The following is a 16,962-nucleotide window of genomic DNA, read 5'->3' as shown; positions in this document are numbered from 1 at the left end:
CCACTGCACTCCAGCCTGGGCAACAGCAAGACTCCATCTCAAAGTAAATAAAAAATGAAATAAAAATACAAAAATTGGCCAGATCTGGTGGCTCACGCTTGTAATCCCAGTTACTTGGGAGGCTGAGGTATGAGAATCACTTGAACCTGAGAAGTGGAGGTTGCAGCAAGCCAAGATTGCGCCACTGTGCTCCAGCCTGGGTGGCAGAGTGAGACTCTTGTCTTAAAAAAAAAAAAGAAAAAAAAAAAACTGGCAATCAAATATTAAATGTTTGACATGATAATGCAGGATTGGTAATTTCCCTTACACTACCAGCTATTAGTTTGCTCCTGATAAATAATACCGTGTGTGTGTATATATATATATATTTTATACTGTCTATTTAAAAAATTCTAAATAGATGTTCACTTTAACATCAACACTATTCATATAATTCAAGAGAAAGTTTTATAGTAATATATTTTATAGGAGGAACACTGTATTTGGTATGAAGTTTGGATAAATCTCAAAAATCTTGTTCTCTATAAGCAGCCAGTTTCAGTGAGCTTAAGTCTCTAGACTCAGAACTGTAAGGAATTATCATCTGAAAGCAATTTATGAAGCTGTTTTGAAGTTTAATTATCGAGAAGATCTGAACAGAGTTAGAAATAAAAGGAAAAAATTGAGAAGAAAATATGCTTTAGTTTCACAGTTTTCTTGCCAAACCCCTTCATGTTTTTATGGAAATTGTACCAGATTTTGGAACTTGTCATGAAATTTTTAAAGGGCAATATTGATTGTTCTGCTTTTAATTCTTCTTGTCAAGAAGAAGCACTTTTTTTTAAACTTAATTCATTAATTTTTTTTTTACTTAAATCATTAAAAATTAGGTCAGTTCTTAAAAGTTTGTGTAGTGCTGTGAATACTAGTATATTGAGCAGCCTTCTACAAAGGTTGGAATTATATGTAACCGAATTTCTATTAATCTGCCTTGTATATTTTTATAAATATTATTTGCTCAGAAACGATATGTTCTTCCTAAATTTATATAGGCAAAGCACTCTTAGTGTTCATATTAGCTGTAAATTGTTTTCCTATTTAATTATTTGAAAGTTAAGCATGTAACTAAATTTGGCTTTTATAGTCATCACAAAGATTATAGCATTTTACTCTTGCAACATACTGGACATTTAAGTTATCCAGTAAAATTTCACCATATAAAGTATTTCTATTGTTAAGTTATGTCTAAAGTACCAACCAATATTTATTTTAAGATGAGTATTCAGATATTAATATTCAATCCTAATAACATAATTTATATTATTTATGTAGAAATGATTGTCACTTGTATGATCACGTGGTCAGTAGTCAAGCACAAGTGCAGGGCTATGAGAAATGTCATCAAAGCAGCCATTTGCTTATTTGGCATTCTAAAGGCCAAGGCCAAAGCTGAAGATTATTTTGGCTGAATACTGAGGCTAAGCCAAACTAAAGTGAATGCCTGTTTTATGTATGAGAAAACTTAGTTGTAGGGAGATTATGTAATTTATGGTGGAAGTAGAATTTGAACTGGCCATGCTAAAACCTCTTTGCTGCCTTTGTAAATTGTAACCAACTTCAGAAAATAGTTTTGGCATTGTCTCCTGCATACACAGATTTCTCCATTCTGCCCCTCCTCTTTCCTTCTTCCTTCCTTCAATAAAAGGTAGGTACAGAAAAAGTTTGGAAGAGAATGCCATTTCCTTTTCACTGACATTATTGTTTTAAAACAAAGACTACACTTTAGTGTATAGATCCTTTAGATTATAACTTTGATTTTAAAAAATGAGCTCTTTTTTCTTTATCTGGGACTGCAATGAATAAGCTGTCTTGGGAATTTTAAAGCTCAGGGAAATGAAGCTTTGTTAAATGACCCATTGCTGATTATACATTGCCTTTAATTCAATCCTATTTGAACACATGTGTGATAGAGAATGGTAATTAGATAATTGGTCTTTCAGAAATAAGATGGAATTTAAGATGTGTTTAAAGAGTACATGGTACTTGGGAGGCCGAGGCGGGCAAATCATGAGGTCAGGAAATCGAGACCATCCTGGCTAACATGGTGAAATCCCATCTCTACTGAAAATGCAAAAAATTAGCCGGGCGTGGTGGTGGGTGCCTGTAGTCCCAGCTACTCAGGAGGCTGAGGCAGGAGAATAGCTTGAACTTGGGAGGTGGAGATTGCAGTGAGTCGAGATCACACCAGTGCACTCTAGCCTGGGCAACAAAGCGAGACTGTCTCAAAAAAAAAAAAAATAAATGAAGAGTATGGTACTAAGGGACCAACAAGTCCAAAAATGGAGGGAACTCCTTGACTCTTAAAATCCTGCACAATTTTATAGAGTATCTTGAAAATTGCAATCTCAGTTACAGTTATTACTTAAATTTTATTGCCAGCTCTGAAAACTCCCCTAAATTTCCAGGCAAAAGGAAATATTTAGTATTTATAAAAGACATGCATTGATAAAACTTGATTGTTGCTGCTTTCAAAGGGAAGTAGAAACTTCTAGAAATTTTTTAAATGAAAGTTTTATAGAGGTAATGGTAGATTCACATACAGTTGTAAGAAATAATTCAGAGATCCTATGTACCCTTCTCATTGTATGTCTCAGTGGTGCCATTTTGCACAAGTTATAGAACAATATCAGAACCAGGATATTGGCATAGATACAATCTACCAATCTCACTCAAATTTCCTGATTTCTAGTTATTTCTGTGCAGTGTATTTAGTTACATGTATTTTATCACGTTTAAGTTTGTGTATCCATCACCACAGTCAAGATACTCAACAGTTCCATCACAACAAAGATCCCTCATTTTACTCCTTTTTTTTCTTTTTCTTTTTTTTTCCGGTACAGTGGCACAATCTTGGCTCACTGCAACCTCTATCTGCCTCCCAAGTTCAAGCAGTTCTGCCTCAGCCACCCAGGTAGCTGGGATTACAGGTGTGTGCCACCACGCCTGGCTAGTTTTTTAAATATTTTTTCGTAGAGATGGGGTTTTGCCATGTTGGCCAGGCTGGTCTTGAACTCCTGACCTCAAGTGATCTGCCCACCTTGGCCCCACAAAGTGCTGGGATTACAAGTGTGAGCCACCGTGCCTGGCCTGTGTTGCTCTCTTATAATCACATGTACTTCCCCCCACTCTTTCCCTGACCCAATCCCCATTCCTAATCCTTGGCAACCACTAATCTGCTTGAATTTCAAAAATATTATATAAATGGAATCATACAGTATGTAACATTTTGAGATTGACTTTTTTCACTCGGTGTAATTCTCTGAAGATTCACCTAAGGTGTTACTTGTGTAAGTACTTTATTGATGGTAGTGTGTATGCACTATAGCTTATTTAACCATTTACCTTTTGAGGGTCATCTGGGCTCATTCCAGTTTTGGTTATTATGAATAAGGCTGCTGTGAACATTACACGTTTTTGTGTGAGCACAAATATTCATTTGTTTGGGATAAATGCCAAAGAATGCCCAGAATTTAAGTCATAAGTTTTTAAAGTGTCAAAAATATTAAGTCAGATAAAGGTGTTCATGCTAGTCATGAATCTACCGTTCTCAGTCTTTAATCTGAAGCAAAAAAAAAGAAACCAGTTTTTTTTTTTTTTTGGCAGGAGATTGGCACCAAAGACCACTTTTGCCATGCATCTTACAAAGAAAAATGTGTGACTTCTGCATACCTACAAGATTATCACAAAATTTATAAATTGGCACAGTATGCCATTACCTGACAGTTAAAACTTACCTTTAGTCATTACATTTTTAAACAGGCATTCTTTTTTTCTTTTAACTTTTTCCACTTTAACAAGTAATTGTAGAAAATCAGAAATGTATAAACATATAAACAAGAAAATTAAAACCCAATACCAAGAAAACCATTATTAAGATTTTTGGTGTTTTTCCTTCTGGTCTTTTTTTGTGTGCATACAATACTGTATTAATTTAATATGTTTTTTTATAAAATTGGGATTAGGCTAAATGCAATTTGGTGTCCTACTTAAAAGTCAAAATTTGAGGGAGAGGGGCAAGAGTTGGAAAACTACCTGTCAGATACTATGTTCACTATTTGGGCAGCAGAATCATTAGAAGCCCAAACCTCAGCGTCATGCAATAGACCATGTAACAAACGTGCACATGTACCCCCTGAATCTAAAAAAAACCCCCTGAAAGTTAAAAATTGAACTTTTAAAATATTTTATGCCATTTATATATCTTCATTCGTAAACTTCATTTTCCCCCATTTTTATATTGGTGAGATTGTGCTTATAATTGTTTGCTAATGTATAAATAGAAAATGTTTTTCAGGAATAATCTTTAGTTGGATACTTATTGAAATGAGTATCTCTTGTTTTATGTCACATTTTAAATCATTTTTCTTGTTCTTTCAAGATATGCTGTGATAGCATTTGGATGTGCCAGCTGTCCAAAATTAACTTGTGGGCGAGAGGGCTGTGGAACAGAGTTTTGCTACCACTGTAAACAGATTTGGCACCCCAACCAGACCTGTGATGCTGCTCGACAAGAGAGAGCCCAGAGCTTACGTTTGAGAACTATACGTTCTTCATCCATTAGTTATAGTCAAGAGTCTGGAGCAGCAGGTATTTATGTCTAATTTTTTTCTAATGAAATATTTGACACAAAACACTAGTTATTTTAACTTTTTAAAGTTAAGTATTCCTGTTTTCCTTTCACTTGCCAAAAGTGTTTTTAAGTGCATTTCTATCCCAGAAGCACTCATTCTTTCCTGTGGAAGAAAGTGGTTCTGAAATTAGAGAGATTTTATTGTTCAAGAAAAAAGGAAAAAAGGAAGTGTCATGATAATTTATGTAACTGGTAGCCAAAGATGGTCTGAAACTGTTGATTATAAAGGTATCTGTCCAGGTGTGGTAGTCACGCCTGTAATCCCAGCACTTTGGGAGGCTGAGGCGGGCCAACCACTTAAGGCCAGGAGTTTGAGAACGGCCTGGTCAATGTGGTGAAACCCCATCTCTACTAAAAATAATTTATATTCCTGCCAGCAGTGTATTGAGATAATCATGTACTTTATGCTACTAGAAAAAAAGTCTCATGAAGCTTTAACACAGAATATTCGACATTTAATACTTTTGTTACGTAAGTGTATTTTTATACTTGCTTGCTGATTTGTTTCTCTTTCCTAAAGATTTCTGGAACTCAGTAGTATTAGTATTAATTTGTAGGTATGGGTCCAGAAGCAATTCAGAGAGTACCTGAATGTACCTAAACTGTTCCCTAAAGAGTCAGCAGTAGCCACTGGGTAGTTCACTTGGAAATGATATTCCTCTCCTCCAAGTAGGGGGTGTGTATTTATTGGTCACAGAATACACAGTCATATAGAGCAAGAGAGAATGACTCTGGAATCAGACTGCCTGAATTCAAATCCCACATTCTCTGCTTATTCCTTGTGCAATCCTGAGCAAGTTACTTGTCTCATCTTTAAAATAAAGATGCTGGCCAGTCATGGTGGCTCATGCCTGTAATCCCAGCACTCTGGGAGTCTGAGGCAGGCAAATCACTTGAGATCAGGAGTTCAAGACCAGCCTGGGCAACTTCGTGAAACCCTGTCTCCACTAAAAAAATACAAAAATTAGCCGGGTGTGGTGGCGGGTGCCTGTAATCCCCAGCTACTCGGGAGGCTGAGGCAGGAGAATCATTTGAACCCAGGAGGCAGAGGTTGCAGTGAGCCGAGATTGTGCCACTGCCCTCCAGCCTGGATGACAGAGTGAGACTCCGTCTCAAAAAAAAATAATAATAATAATAAATAAAGATACTAGTAATGCTTATATCCATATGGTTGAAATATTTCCTGGCTCATAGTAAGTGCTTTTGCTATATGAGGTAGGGGACCTTAGAGAAACCACAGTCACTTTCTAGAGATTTAAGTATGTCTGCGCTATTATTAAATTAAAAAATGACAGAAATGACTTTTATTATTTTTTAAAATAAAGATCATGATTTAGTTATCCAAATGAATATTGGTCTTCCTCAACGTAGCCACCATGGGAGTTTTTGTGTTTATTTCAGCAGTGCTTCCCTGGAATGCCTCATTGGCATAACCTTTAGGTTACGTCAGTTTAATATCAGTTTGATTTCTGAGAATGACTAGAAGTTCCTTTAGAGCTAAGTCTAACAGCTAGAGTATCATACCAGGTTGGATTATTGGTTTCAGATAGATGCAGAGTGAGATGTGACTATATGATCATGAGTGATTTTTCTTTTATATAAAGGAGATTTGAAGGTAATTATGAAAGAAAACCTTACCAAATGCTTTGAGCCAAACAATAACATTGTTGGAATAAATAGTCTCAAGGTGATTGTTTTAAAAAAAACTTTATTTGGAATTTGTTCCATGTTTGTTTAAAAATCTTGGCGCAATGGCTCACACCTGTAATCCCAACACTTTGGGAGGCCAAGGCAGGAGGATCTCTTGAGCCCAGGAGTTCAAGACCAGCCTAGGCAACGTGGCAGGACTCCTTCTCTACAAAAAATTTAAAAAATTAGCCAGGCACCTCTGGTCCCAGCAAGTCAGAAGGCTGAGGTGGGAGCATCGTTTGAGCCTAGGAAGTCAAGGCTGCAATGAAATGTGATTGTGCCACTGCACTGCAGCCTGAGTGACAGAGTGAGACCCTGTTTCCAAAAACAAGAGGAAGAATTAAAAGTGCAGTGAGGGCCGGGCGCCGTGGCTCGTGCTTATAATCCCGGCACTTTGGGAGGCCGAAGTGGGCAGATTGCTTGAGCTCAGAAGTTCTCAAACTTCAGCAGCCTAGGCAACATGGTGAAATCCCGTCTCTACTAAAAATACAAAAATTAGCCATGTGTGGTGGTGTGCGCCTGTAGTCCCAGCTACTTAGGAGGTTGAAGTGGAGGATTGCTTGACCCCAGAAGGTGGAGGTTGCAGTGAGCTGAGATCGTGCCACTGCACACTAGCCTGAGCGACAGAACAAGACCCTATTTAAAAAAAAATAAAAAAAGTGTAGTGAACTTGGCTTATCACAGACTTGTAGAAAGTTAAAAAGGAAGCTACTATCTAAATGGTTTTATTACTCTTATTGTAGATATTTTGGTATTGTTTGTTTTCTGTATCATGATATGCTGAAAAACTAGTTTTACTTTTATTATTAATTAGTATAATAATTAGGTTTTTTTTCCCTAATTGGTTACAGAAGATAAATGTGTGCTTAGTTACATAAGGTACATTAACATTTGTGTTTATAAAATAATACAATATTTATAGTATAATGTTTACATTTGTCTTTAAATTGTGACAGTAGTGCATCCACTTGAGGCTCTTTCTTATAGCTACTAGGTTTATGCACTTGGAGTTAAATTTTAAATGAACCACATATGTTTCATTTTTGTTACTGTAGTTTTCCCGTTTTATAAAAATAAACTATTTAATTGGCTCCCCACTCCTGCCTGTGTCCCCTTACCACTACCACCCTAAGAGATAATCTTTGTTAACATTTGAGGACATGGTGATTTGTAACCTGTTGTTTTTTCTTAATATGACAGTGGCCCATATTTTAACAGTAAACAAACAGATAAAGAAGACAAAAGCTTAGCCAAATACTGTAAATAGAAATGGGAAGCTTTTTCATATGAGGGAACTGTGGCTTAATTGATTCTTGAGGAATGGGGGATCAACTGACCCTAAACAATTTCATTTAGGATTTTTGCATTATGAGAGAATTTGGAGAGAAATATGTCATCCTATAATGTGCACAGTAAATTTTTCCTAATTTGTTGCTTTGAGGAAAGACAAAGCAAACTAAACAGCCTTTCATAGGTAAATAAGTATAGAGAGTGAAAGATGTGGGTATAAGTATATAGAGACCTATCAAAAATACATTGCTTGTGGTATTAATTCTCTAACGTGTAATTTTAGCATATTAAAAGGCTTTTTTATGTTTTTAGAACCGTAGGAATAAATGGAGATGTTACCTTAGTTTGTTCCAAAGATTGCATGCATCAGTACCAAAGCTTGAGTCTTTTTACTCCCCCGTCTTATTGAGATACCTACTACTTGAGCATACTTGGGTATGAGAAAGTTTATCGATTAACATGCTGCTTAAGCGGATAGGATTAGCATTTCTTTAATTTGGTATACTATGTGCTGTATCAGGCATAAAAGCCAGCTTTTTTTAGTCATACCCCAATGTTTAAAATTGTTAAATGCAGACTTTATGTTCTTTTAATCATTTAAGTCATGACATGAATATTTCTAATTTGTATATTCTAGTAATTATCAATTGTCCTGGTCTGGCTGCTTAGGGTATCAGTTTGCTCAAAATTGCTTGAATCATTAAAATAAATACTAATTGTGAGCATTGACCAGATCTTAAGTTTAGAAAAAAAGCATCTTTGGTCCTAGAAGAAGCACTAAGGAAACCTGAATTAACTGATACAGCACAGGTAAAGTTTGACCATAAAACTTGTAGAAAGAATGGAATATAGCTTAATGCTTATAATGTAAGACATTGGAGCAAATACTTAGATTCAGTGATTAGCACTATAAATATCTTTACTAGACTGTGAGTAGTTGAAAAATATAGCTGGCTAATAGTAATTACAAGTTACTATTTAAACAGATGCCAACATGCAAAATAGTTATAATTTTCCTAAAGTTATGTTATACTTGATTTTAACTTGACACCATTGTGCATTGTAACCGTATTATTATACAAGGAGCATATACCAACAACAGTTGAGTAAATGGGTGAGTAAATGAATAAAAAGGATAAACACAACTAATTTAAAAGTCATGAGCATAACTAACAATGATTGCTTTTATTCTGAAACTGTTTTCCATGGTTTATAATGTTTATAGCCATATGACTCTTCCTTAATCTCTTCCTTCCTTCCTTGTATTTTGGGTACTGATTCTTTGCAAGGTCCATCTCTCTTTCGTGTGAAGTAAAATACTGGGAAAAGGCTGCTTTTCTAAAGATACCTGTTTTGCTATTTTTATAGTGCTTACAATTGATGTGATTAGAATAAATAAATTCATAGTGCTTTGGATATAGCACCTCAGATTAATATCAAATTGTCACCTCCTGTTAGTGTTCATTCACTAAAGGAATAGTATACAGAACGTGTACATTTGAATTAAGGGAAGATGGTTAGAAAAGTTCTAGAACCAGGAACTACCACTCAGAAGACTTCTATGGGACCAGGACAAAGACAAACTTTACATAATTCACAATTTGCTAGAGCTGTCCTTGATTCTCCTTTCTCTTTTTATTCTTTTGTTATTCTTTGTTCTCATTGTTTCACTACTGTGTTTAAAAAATGTTTATAACTTGATATTTTAATGTAAAATATGTTCTCTTAGAAGGGAAGAAAAAATGCTTTATATGCTAAAAACAGCAGGCTGAGGCTATGAGTTCACAAACTATCTACATCTTAAGATTTTTTGGCAGTGCTACAATTGGTAAACCAATTTTTAGACCAGTTTTATATGCTTAATAGATTTCTCTATGTTCCCGATAGCTGATGATATAAAGCCATGTCCACGATGTGCTGCTTATATAATAAAGATGAATGATGGGAGCTGCAATCACATGACATGTGCTGTTTGTGGTTGTGAGTTTTGTTGGTTGTGTATGAAGGAAATCTCAGATTTACATTATCTAAGGTAAGCTTATAGGAGGAACTATTTATATGTAAATATAATTTTATATTATAAGACAAAATAACTTAAGTTTGAGTTTTATAAGATACTTAAAGAGATTGGTTTTATTCTAGTTAAATAAATTTAAAAGAAACCAAGTTATTATGCTAGTCATTTGGAATTAATAACTAGTCAAAATAGGAAATGGATATTTCCTTTTTTTGTTTTTGTTAAACTAGAATGCTAATAAGTATGTAATACCCTGTGTGATTATGCTAGACTATAAATACTTTAATTTAATTTTCCCATACATAAATTTTATCATTTAGGCTACAGAGTGAATTTATGATATAATCAGATAATTAATGCCTAAAAATACAAGTTTTGCACTAATTTACTGTTAAAAAATTAACGTAAGGGTTTGAGGGTAATGGAGGACTAGGGATAAATTTTTAACCTGAATCTCAGTTATCAGTATCTTGTTAATATAATTTATAGTGGTTCTTACCTTATACTTCCATTGAATTTTCCCATACATAAATTTTATCATTTAGTTTATGATATAATCAGATAATTGATGCCTAAAAATATGTATGTTTTGCATTAATTTACTATTAAAAAACTGACTTAAGGGTTTGAGGGTAATGGAGGACTAGGGATAAATTTTTAATCTGAATCTCAGTTATCAGTATCTTTTTAATAAAATATATAAAGTATAATATAAATTATGTAATATCTAAATTATATAAAAATTATAATATAATAAATATAATAAATAATAAAATATAACAAAATAAGATACATCAATATCTTGTTAATATAATTTATAGTGGTTCTTACCTTAGTTTAATGAACTCAGAATTTAAAGGGGAAAAAAACTCCTAACTATGATAAGTTTTTAAAAATAGTCATTGCTTTAATATATTGCACTAATTTGTTGTTGTGGTGTTTTGCAGCAGTTATTTACATTATAATTTTTTCGATTAGTCCATCAGGATGTACTTTTTGGGGGAAGAAACCCTGGAGCCGAAAGAAGAAAATATTGTGGCAGCTGGGAACACTGGTTGGTGCTCCTGTCGGAATCGCTTTAATAGCTGGCATTGCTATTCCTGCAATGATTATTGGCATTCCTGTGTATGTGGGCCGCAAGGTAAAATGCATACTTCTTGCTAGTCCATTATCTTATTCTAAATCTTTAGGTGTATTCTTGTAGTATTGATGATTTTTGGGGTTTTTTTTTTTTTTTTTAGACAAAGGGTATCTTTAGTTTCCTCAGTGTAAAACAGTTACTCTTTTTTCATGAATGTTTAGTGTTTGGCAAGCATATATAAATATGTATAAAGCAGACTTGCTTTAAAATGTTGCGAAGCTGAAAATTTTAGTGTGTTTATATTGTAAAACTTTGAGTACAAAATATTGAAGGATACACACCTGAGATTTTTCTATAGGTATATCCTTGTAAGGTCAGGTCTATCAGATCTTTTTAATGAAAGTTAATAGCTAAATAACACATGCCCTCAGGGAAAGAATAATTAGCCAGTTCTTGAATTATTTCTGCTGCAGTTCAAAGCTTGTTTTTTGGATTACTGCTATTAATAAATACACTATTTTGCAAATTATTAGAATCTTGTGAAAGTCCAAACACCAGTGACTACCACTGGCCTCTAATTGATGAATTATATTTCATTAACTAAGCAAATAGTTCTTTTGTTAAGGATTAATGGGATAATTTATGAGGTCCTAAGAAGTCTGTTGTTGCCTAAATTAATAGAATCTCTGTATTGAGAAGAAACTTTCAGTAGGAGATAGCTAAAAGAAAAAAAAAAGAAATTTTCTCTGGTATCCAAGAAGATCAAAAAAGTTAAAACTTTTTTAAAAAAATAAAAAGAAATTATCTAATCCCAACCTTGTACCCAAGCAGAACAAAGGGATAGCAACTTTTAAAAAGGGAATTAACAGGCCGGGTGCTGTGCCTCACCCCTGTAATCTTAGCACTTTGGGAAGCTGAGGCTGGTGGATCACCTGAGGTCAGGAGTTCAAGACCAGCCTGGCCAACATGGTGAAACCCCATCTCTACAAAAAATACAAAAAAAGATTAGCCAGGCATAGTGGCAGGTGCCTGTAATCCCAGACTCAGGAGGCTGAAGCAGGAGTATCACTTGAACCCGGGAGGTGGAGGTTGCAGTGAGCTGAGATTGCACCATTGCACTCCAGCCTAGGCAACAAGAGCAAAACTCCATCTCAAAAAAAAAAAAAAAAAAGGAACTAACAAGCAGGGCATGGTGGCTCACTCCTGTCATCATAGCACTTTGGAAGGCTGAGGCAGAAGGATCACTTGAGGCTGGGAGTTCAAGACCAGCCTGGACAACATAGTGAGACCCCAGTCTCTCCGAAAAATTTAAAAATTATCTGGGCATGGTAGTATGCACCTGTAGTCCCAGCTACTTGGAAGGCTGAGGTGGGAAGATTGCTTGAGATGGGAAAGTGGAGGCTGCAGTGAGCTGTGATCATGCCACTTCACTCCAGCCTGGGCGATAGAGCAAGATCCTATCTCTAAAATAAGAAAAGGCTCTAAAGATTTTCATACCGTGTGATAGGTGTTGTATGTACTTTTACTCATTTTAACCCTGCAGCAACCTCGATATTTTGGTTTCTGTGTGTTAAAATATTGAGGTTTAGGAAAGTTTATGTAATATATCTTCAGTTACACAGAAAGAAGCAGAGCTGAGATTTGAACTCAGAGGCATGAATTCTTAATATGAGTTCCCTGATTAAGTTTCATTAGCTATTTGGGAACTTCAGTCATGGGGAAACCACCAACTCATGAAGCAACCCATTCTGTTGTAAAATGGCTACTAATTGTTACAAAATTCTTATGTTGAGTCAAATCTGTTTCCTTTTGTTTCATTTGTTTCTGTTTCTAACTTCTGGGACCACACTGGGAATAAGGTTGATCCTCTTCTGTAAAACAGCTGAATTTTTTATATTCACCTTACATTTTATAATCAGAAAAATAACATATACTATTTCTTAAAAATTAGTTTTGGGACTGATGACAAACATATTTATAAGCCACATATTTATTTCTGAAGGTTTTAAGTGAGTAAACTTGAACTTTAAAAAATGTTGGGCTGTGTGTGGTAGCTCCCTTGTCTGTAATCCTAACACTTGGGGAGGTTGAGGAGGGAGGATTGCATTAATTCAGGAGTTTGAGACCAGCCTGGGCAACACAGTGTGACACCTTGTCTCTACAAAAAATTAATCAATCAGCTGGGAGTGGTGGTGCATGCCTGTAGCCCCAGTTATTAAGTAAGTTGGGGTGGGAGGATTGATTGAGCCTGTGTGGTTGAAGCTGCAGTGAGCTGTGATTGTGCCACTGCACTCTAGTCTGAGCGACACAGAGAGAGACCCTATTTCCAAAAAAGAGAGAGAAAATAAAAAAATTCAAAATACAGTAGCTGATTATAATTTTTCATGTAGTTATTCAAATCAAGGTTTTGCTGAAAGCAAAACTATTTATTCAGGTACTTAGAAATAGAAGGGAAAGAGAGACTGTTGTACCACATGTACCTACAAATAATTTATAGAGGACAGATTATTTACCTCATTGTTTAGGTCGTAGGGTACAGTTACAGGTCTTCTTTTTTTAAACATGTATCCAAACGTTTGTAAATGAATGAATTAGTTTTCCATTGAAATAATGTTCTGTGGTGCTTTGGGATCCCAATCAGCCCAGGAAAACCTACTAAGTCAATAAAGTACCCAAAAGCTGAGCCTTCACTTAACAATAAAAAGTAGAGAATGTGGCAAAAAATAGTAAACAGAAAATTTAAGTTGAAACAGAAATAGTGGAATGATATGATCACTGTAGTCAAACATTGGTGCTTGAGGCTGAAAAATTTTCTAGAAGACTCCTTTCTTTTGGCAGCCTACCTTTGCAAGTCTGCTCCATCCGTTGTGCCTTTTCTCTTCTTCAGTGCTAAGTTTCCCAGGAATGGGAGTGGGGAGGAACAGGAATTAGCTGCAGTGCTGAAGGATAATGAAAGGTACCTTGGGAAGGTCTGCCATCTCTGCCTGCATGGACTGTGTAGGGAAATGAGGAGGCTCATTGACAAGGAACCTCTAGTCAATGCTGGGAAATGGGATTCTGACTAGGACATAGAAAGGTTTCTTGTCCCATACATGCATCACCCACCTCCCACCCCAACTTTTCCACTGTTTTCCACAACACTTATCATACTTTACAGCCTTCCAAAGGCCAAAGGTATTATTATACCATGTAATAATAGATTATTTTATAAGTCCCACCTGTAATATTGTTTACAAGTCATTTTATTTTAGAGAGTCCACATACTTTTGAGGCTGTTTTGAATTTGTCTTGGAACAGAGGGGGAAAATGTACTTTATTAGCCCTTGCAAACCATGAAAATAAAGATCTCAAAGTTCATGTAATTTCACAAGCCACTTTTTAATCACTGCTTCTATAATGATACCAAATTCTACTTATTAACACCTGTCCTGTACAGAGATTGCTGAGTGAATTCAATCCTGTCCTCTGGTAGCCATTATTTATCATCTTTTTTCTTTCTCTGCCGTTTACTTTGAGCTATAAATGAGAGCCCTGGAATTTGAGTCATTTGTCAATATTTGTCTTCATAAAAAGGATCTGAGAAAAAATAATACTGTTTACTCATACTTGTTTATTAGAACTGCTTTTTAAGGTCAATTTTTTAAAAAGAAACCTTCCCTAGAAGCCAATTTTTACCATTTGGAGAATCTTCTTTAGAAAGAAACTTTTAGAATGCTAGAGTTATCCTGTTAGTGAACCATGTAACTCATAACTGTGTTCAAAATAATAATCTTAATTTCTTTCTCTTTACTCAATACATAATTACATTACTCTTGATTAAAATTATAGAGACTATTTTTACTCAAGACTTTTAAAATTAAGCACAAAGTAAAATCCATTAAATCACTGTCTTAAGCAACTTATTAAAAAGGAGCAAATTATTTGTGAGAATATACTAATAGTTTAAGGACACTAGTAGGTTTACCTTGAACTAAGATACTCAGCTACGAACTTTTATGAAAAATCACTTTAGCAAGTATAGGCCTTTTTCAACTAAGTTAAATTGTAATGTGTTTTCTCTTTAATTCCCCACCCCTATTTTTATTAATTCAAGATTCACAATCGCTATGAAGGCAAGGATGTTTCAAAGCACAAACGGAATTTGGCCATAGCAGGTGGTGTAACATTGTCTGTAATCGTGTCTCCAGTAGTAGCTGCAGTGACTGTAGGTAAGAAAATGCTGGAAAGTACTAATTACCTAAAATTTTATGGAGTTAAAGTTTTATGGAAGGATTTTTTAAAAGCAAAGTGTTTGAAGATAAGACTTACTTTTTTTTTTTTTAATTTGAGGACAATTTAAATTGAGCCTACAGTAAGTCTTTCCTTGGTTAAAAGTATTAGAGATTGAAGAGCCTAGCCTTAAAGTAGTTGGTAAATTGTTAGTGGCTGATACCCTTCCGCTCCAGCTCCACCCCAAGTACAGTTCAGAGGCCGGGCACTTCAAAAGAGAAAAGTTTACATCTCTGTCTTTTTCTCCTCATGTGCATTACCTGAAAGGCTGGGAACCTTGAATTTGCTTAACAGCTGGGTAACTCTACTTTTGGCAAATGTTCCAGCCAATTCTTCAGAACCCTGGCACTTTTCTCTGTATGCCTCTGTTGAAAGGACTTTCTAAAACTCATGTTTCTGTAAGTTATTTTGTTGTTGTTTGTAATGATTGATTTAATTTCTCTTTAGGTATTGGTGTTCCTATTATGTTAGCTTATGTCTATGGCGTTGTTCCAATTTCTCTTTGTCGAAGTGGAGGTTGTGGAGTCTCAGCAGGCAATGGAAAAGGAGTCAGGATTGAATTTGATGATGAAAATGATATAAATGTTGGTGGAACTAACACAGCTGTAGGTAAGTCCTTTAAGCAAAGGAAGAAAATGTGCTTATTAACAGTGTAAGTAGTGGGAAGGCCAGAGATAGCATGCAAGTCAGAATTTCCATTGCCTTCCTTTTACTAGGCCTAATAGCATTAATTCAGAAGTACATCAGTGAATAAACTGCCAAGGAGGAGTATGGATGAAAGAAGTGGGGGTAATTCTGGGTACCTGACTTCTAATTGGAATATAATGTCTTAGATATCATAAACTTTTCATCTTAAATTTTGCCTGAAACATTACAAATAACTAAGTAAGGGATATGAAGAGGAATACAGTTCATAAAAGAAATATGGATGACTAATAAGTCAAAAATATCTTCAACTCAATATTATTCCAAGAAATGTGAATTAGGACAGTAACAAGCAAAGATTAAGAAGAATAAAAAAGCCTTCATAGACTGTCCGTAGGAGTATGTCAATAAACCTTTTTTAAAAAGTGCATGTTCTGTATTACTAGCAATTATTATTTTAGAAATTTGTCATAGGGAAATAATTAGGCAGATGTGTAAAGATAATGCCTACTTTCTTACCTCTCATTTTCTCTTGAACTGACCTCAATCAGATTTTTGTCCCTACCACTCCAGAATTTTGTTTCTACTATTCACTAAAGCAGAGTCACCAGTGGCCTCCATGTAACTTAATACAGTGGTCGGTTCTTGGTCCTCATCTTAATATAGCAGTATATCTGACATGGTAGAGACTCTGCCCTTGTTGAAATACTTCACTTTCCTTCTGGGAAACCACTTCTTACCATATTTCCTGGCCACTCCGTCTCATTAATCTTTGCTGGCTCATTTTCCTCTTCTGACCTCTAAATGTTTGTTACCCAGAGCCCAGTTCTCAGAATTCTTCTCTTATGTATCTACACTTTTGCCCTAGATAATCTCATCTATTAAATAATATATAGACTGACCTCTCCCCTGAACTTCAAACTTGCATGTCTAACTTTCCTCTTTAATCTGCACTTGAATGTCTGACAAGAATTTCAAGCTTAACTTGTCTACAGCCAAATTCCTTGCTCTAAAATCTCTTCTTCCCTCCATCCTCCTTAACTCAATAAGTAGCTTCTCCATTCCTCCTGTTGCTTGGACCAAAAACCTTCACTTACAATGCCTCCCTCTTTTCCTTCTTACCCTACATCTGATTGATCTGTCAGCACATTCTGCTGCTTCCTTCAATATTTAGCCATAATCCAACTACTTCTCATTCTCTTCACTACCCTTCCCTTAGACCAAGCTACTATCCTCTTTCCTGGGCTATTGTAATAGCCTCTTAACTGCTGTATCAACTTGTCAGCTTCTATTCACTGTTCC

General features: G+C 35.3%; 1 protein-coding gene across 5 annotated transcripts in view; it reads left to right on the top strand.

The window, feature by feature from the left end:
• The window catches only part of RNF19A (ring finger protein 19A, RBR E3 ubiquitin protein ligase), a 104,082-nt gene that overhangs the window by 30,998 nt on the left and 56,122 nt on the right, over positions 1–16,962 (top strand). For all 5 annotated transcript variants that reach the window (XR_002523907.2, XM_017962193.3, XM_017962194.3 and 2 more), the window contains exons 3-7: positions 4,418–4,626; positions 9,536–9,680; positions 10,644–10,806; positions 14,840–14,954; positions 15,463–15,624. Coding sequence is in view for 4 of the 5 variants with exons in the window: in XM_017962193.3 (XP_017817682.1) it covers positions 4,418–4,626; positions 9,536–9,680; positions 10,644–10,806; positions 14,840–14,954; positions 15,463–15,624 (794 nt within the window). In the remaining variant the exon portion in view is untranslated. The remainder of the gene's footprint in view (positions 1–4,417; positions 4,627–9,535; positions 9,681–10,643; positions 10,807–14,839; positions 14,955–15,462; positions 15,625–16,962) is intronic.

This window comes from Papio anubis, chromosome 8 (assembly GCF_008728515.1).
Source record: "Papio anubis isolate 15944 chromosome 8, Panubis1.0, whole genome shotgun sequence".
Classification (NCBI taxonomy): domain Eukaryota; kingdom Metazoa; phylum Chordata; class Mammalia; order Primates; family Cercopithecidae; genus Papio; species Papio anubis.
Note: the sequence above shows the minus strand (reverse complement) of the source record. Positions and strands in the feature narration are given on the sequence as shown.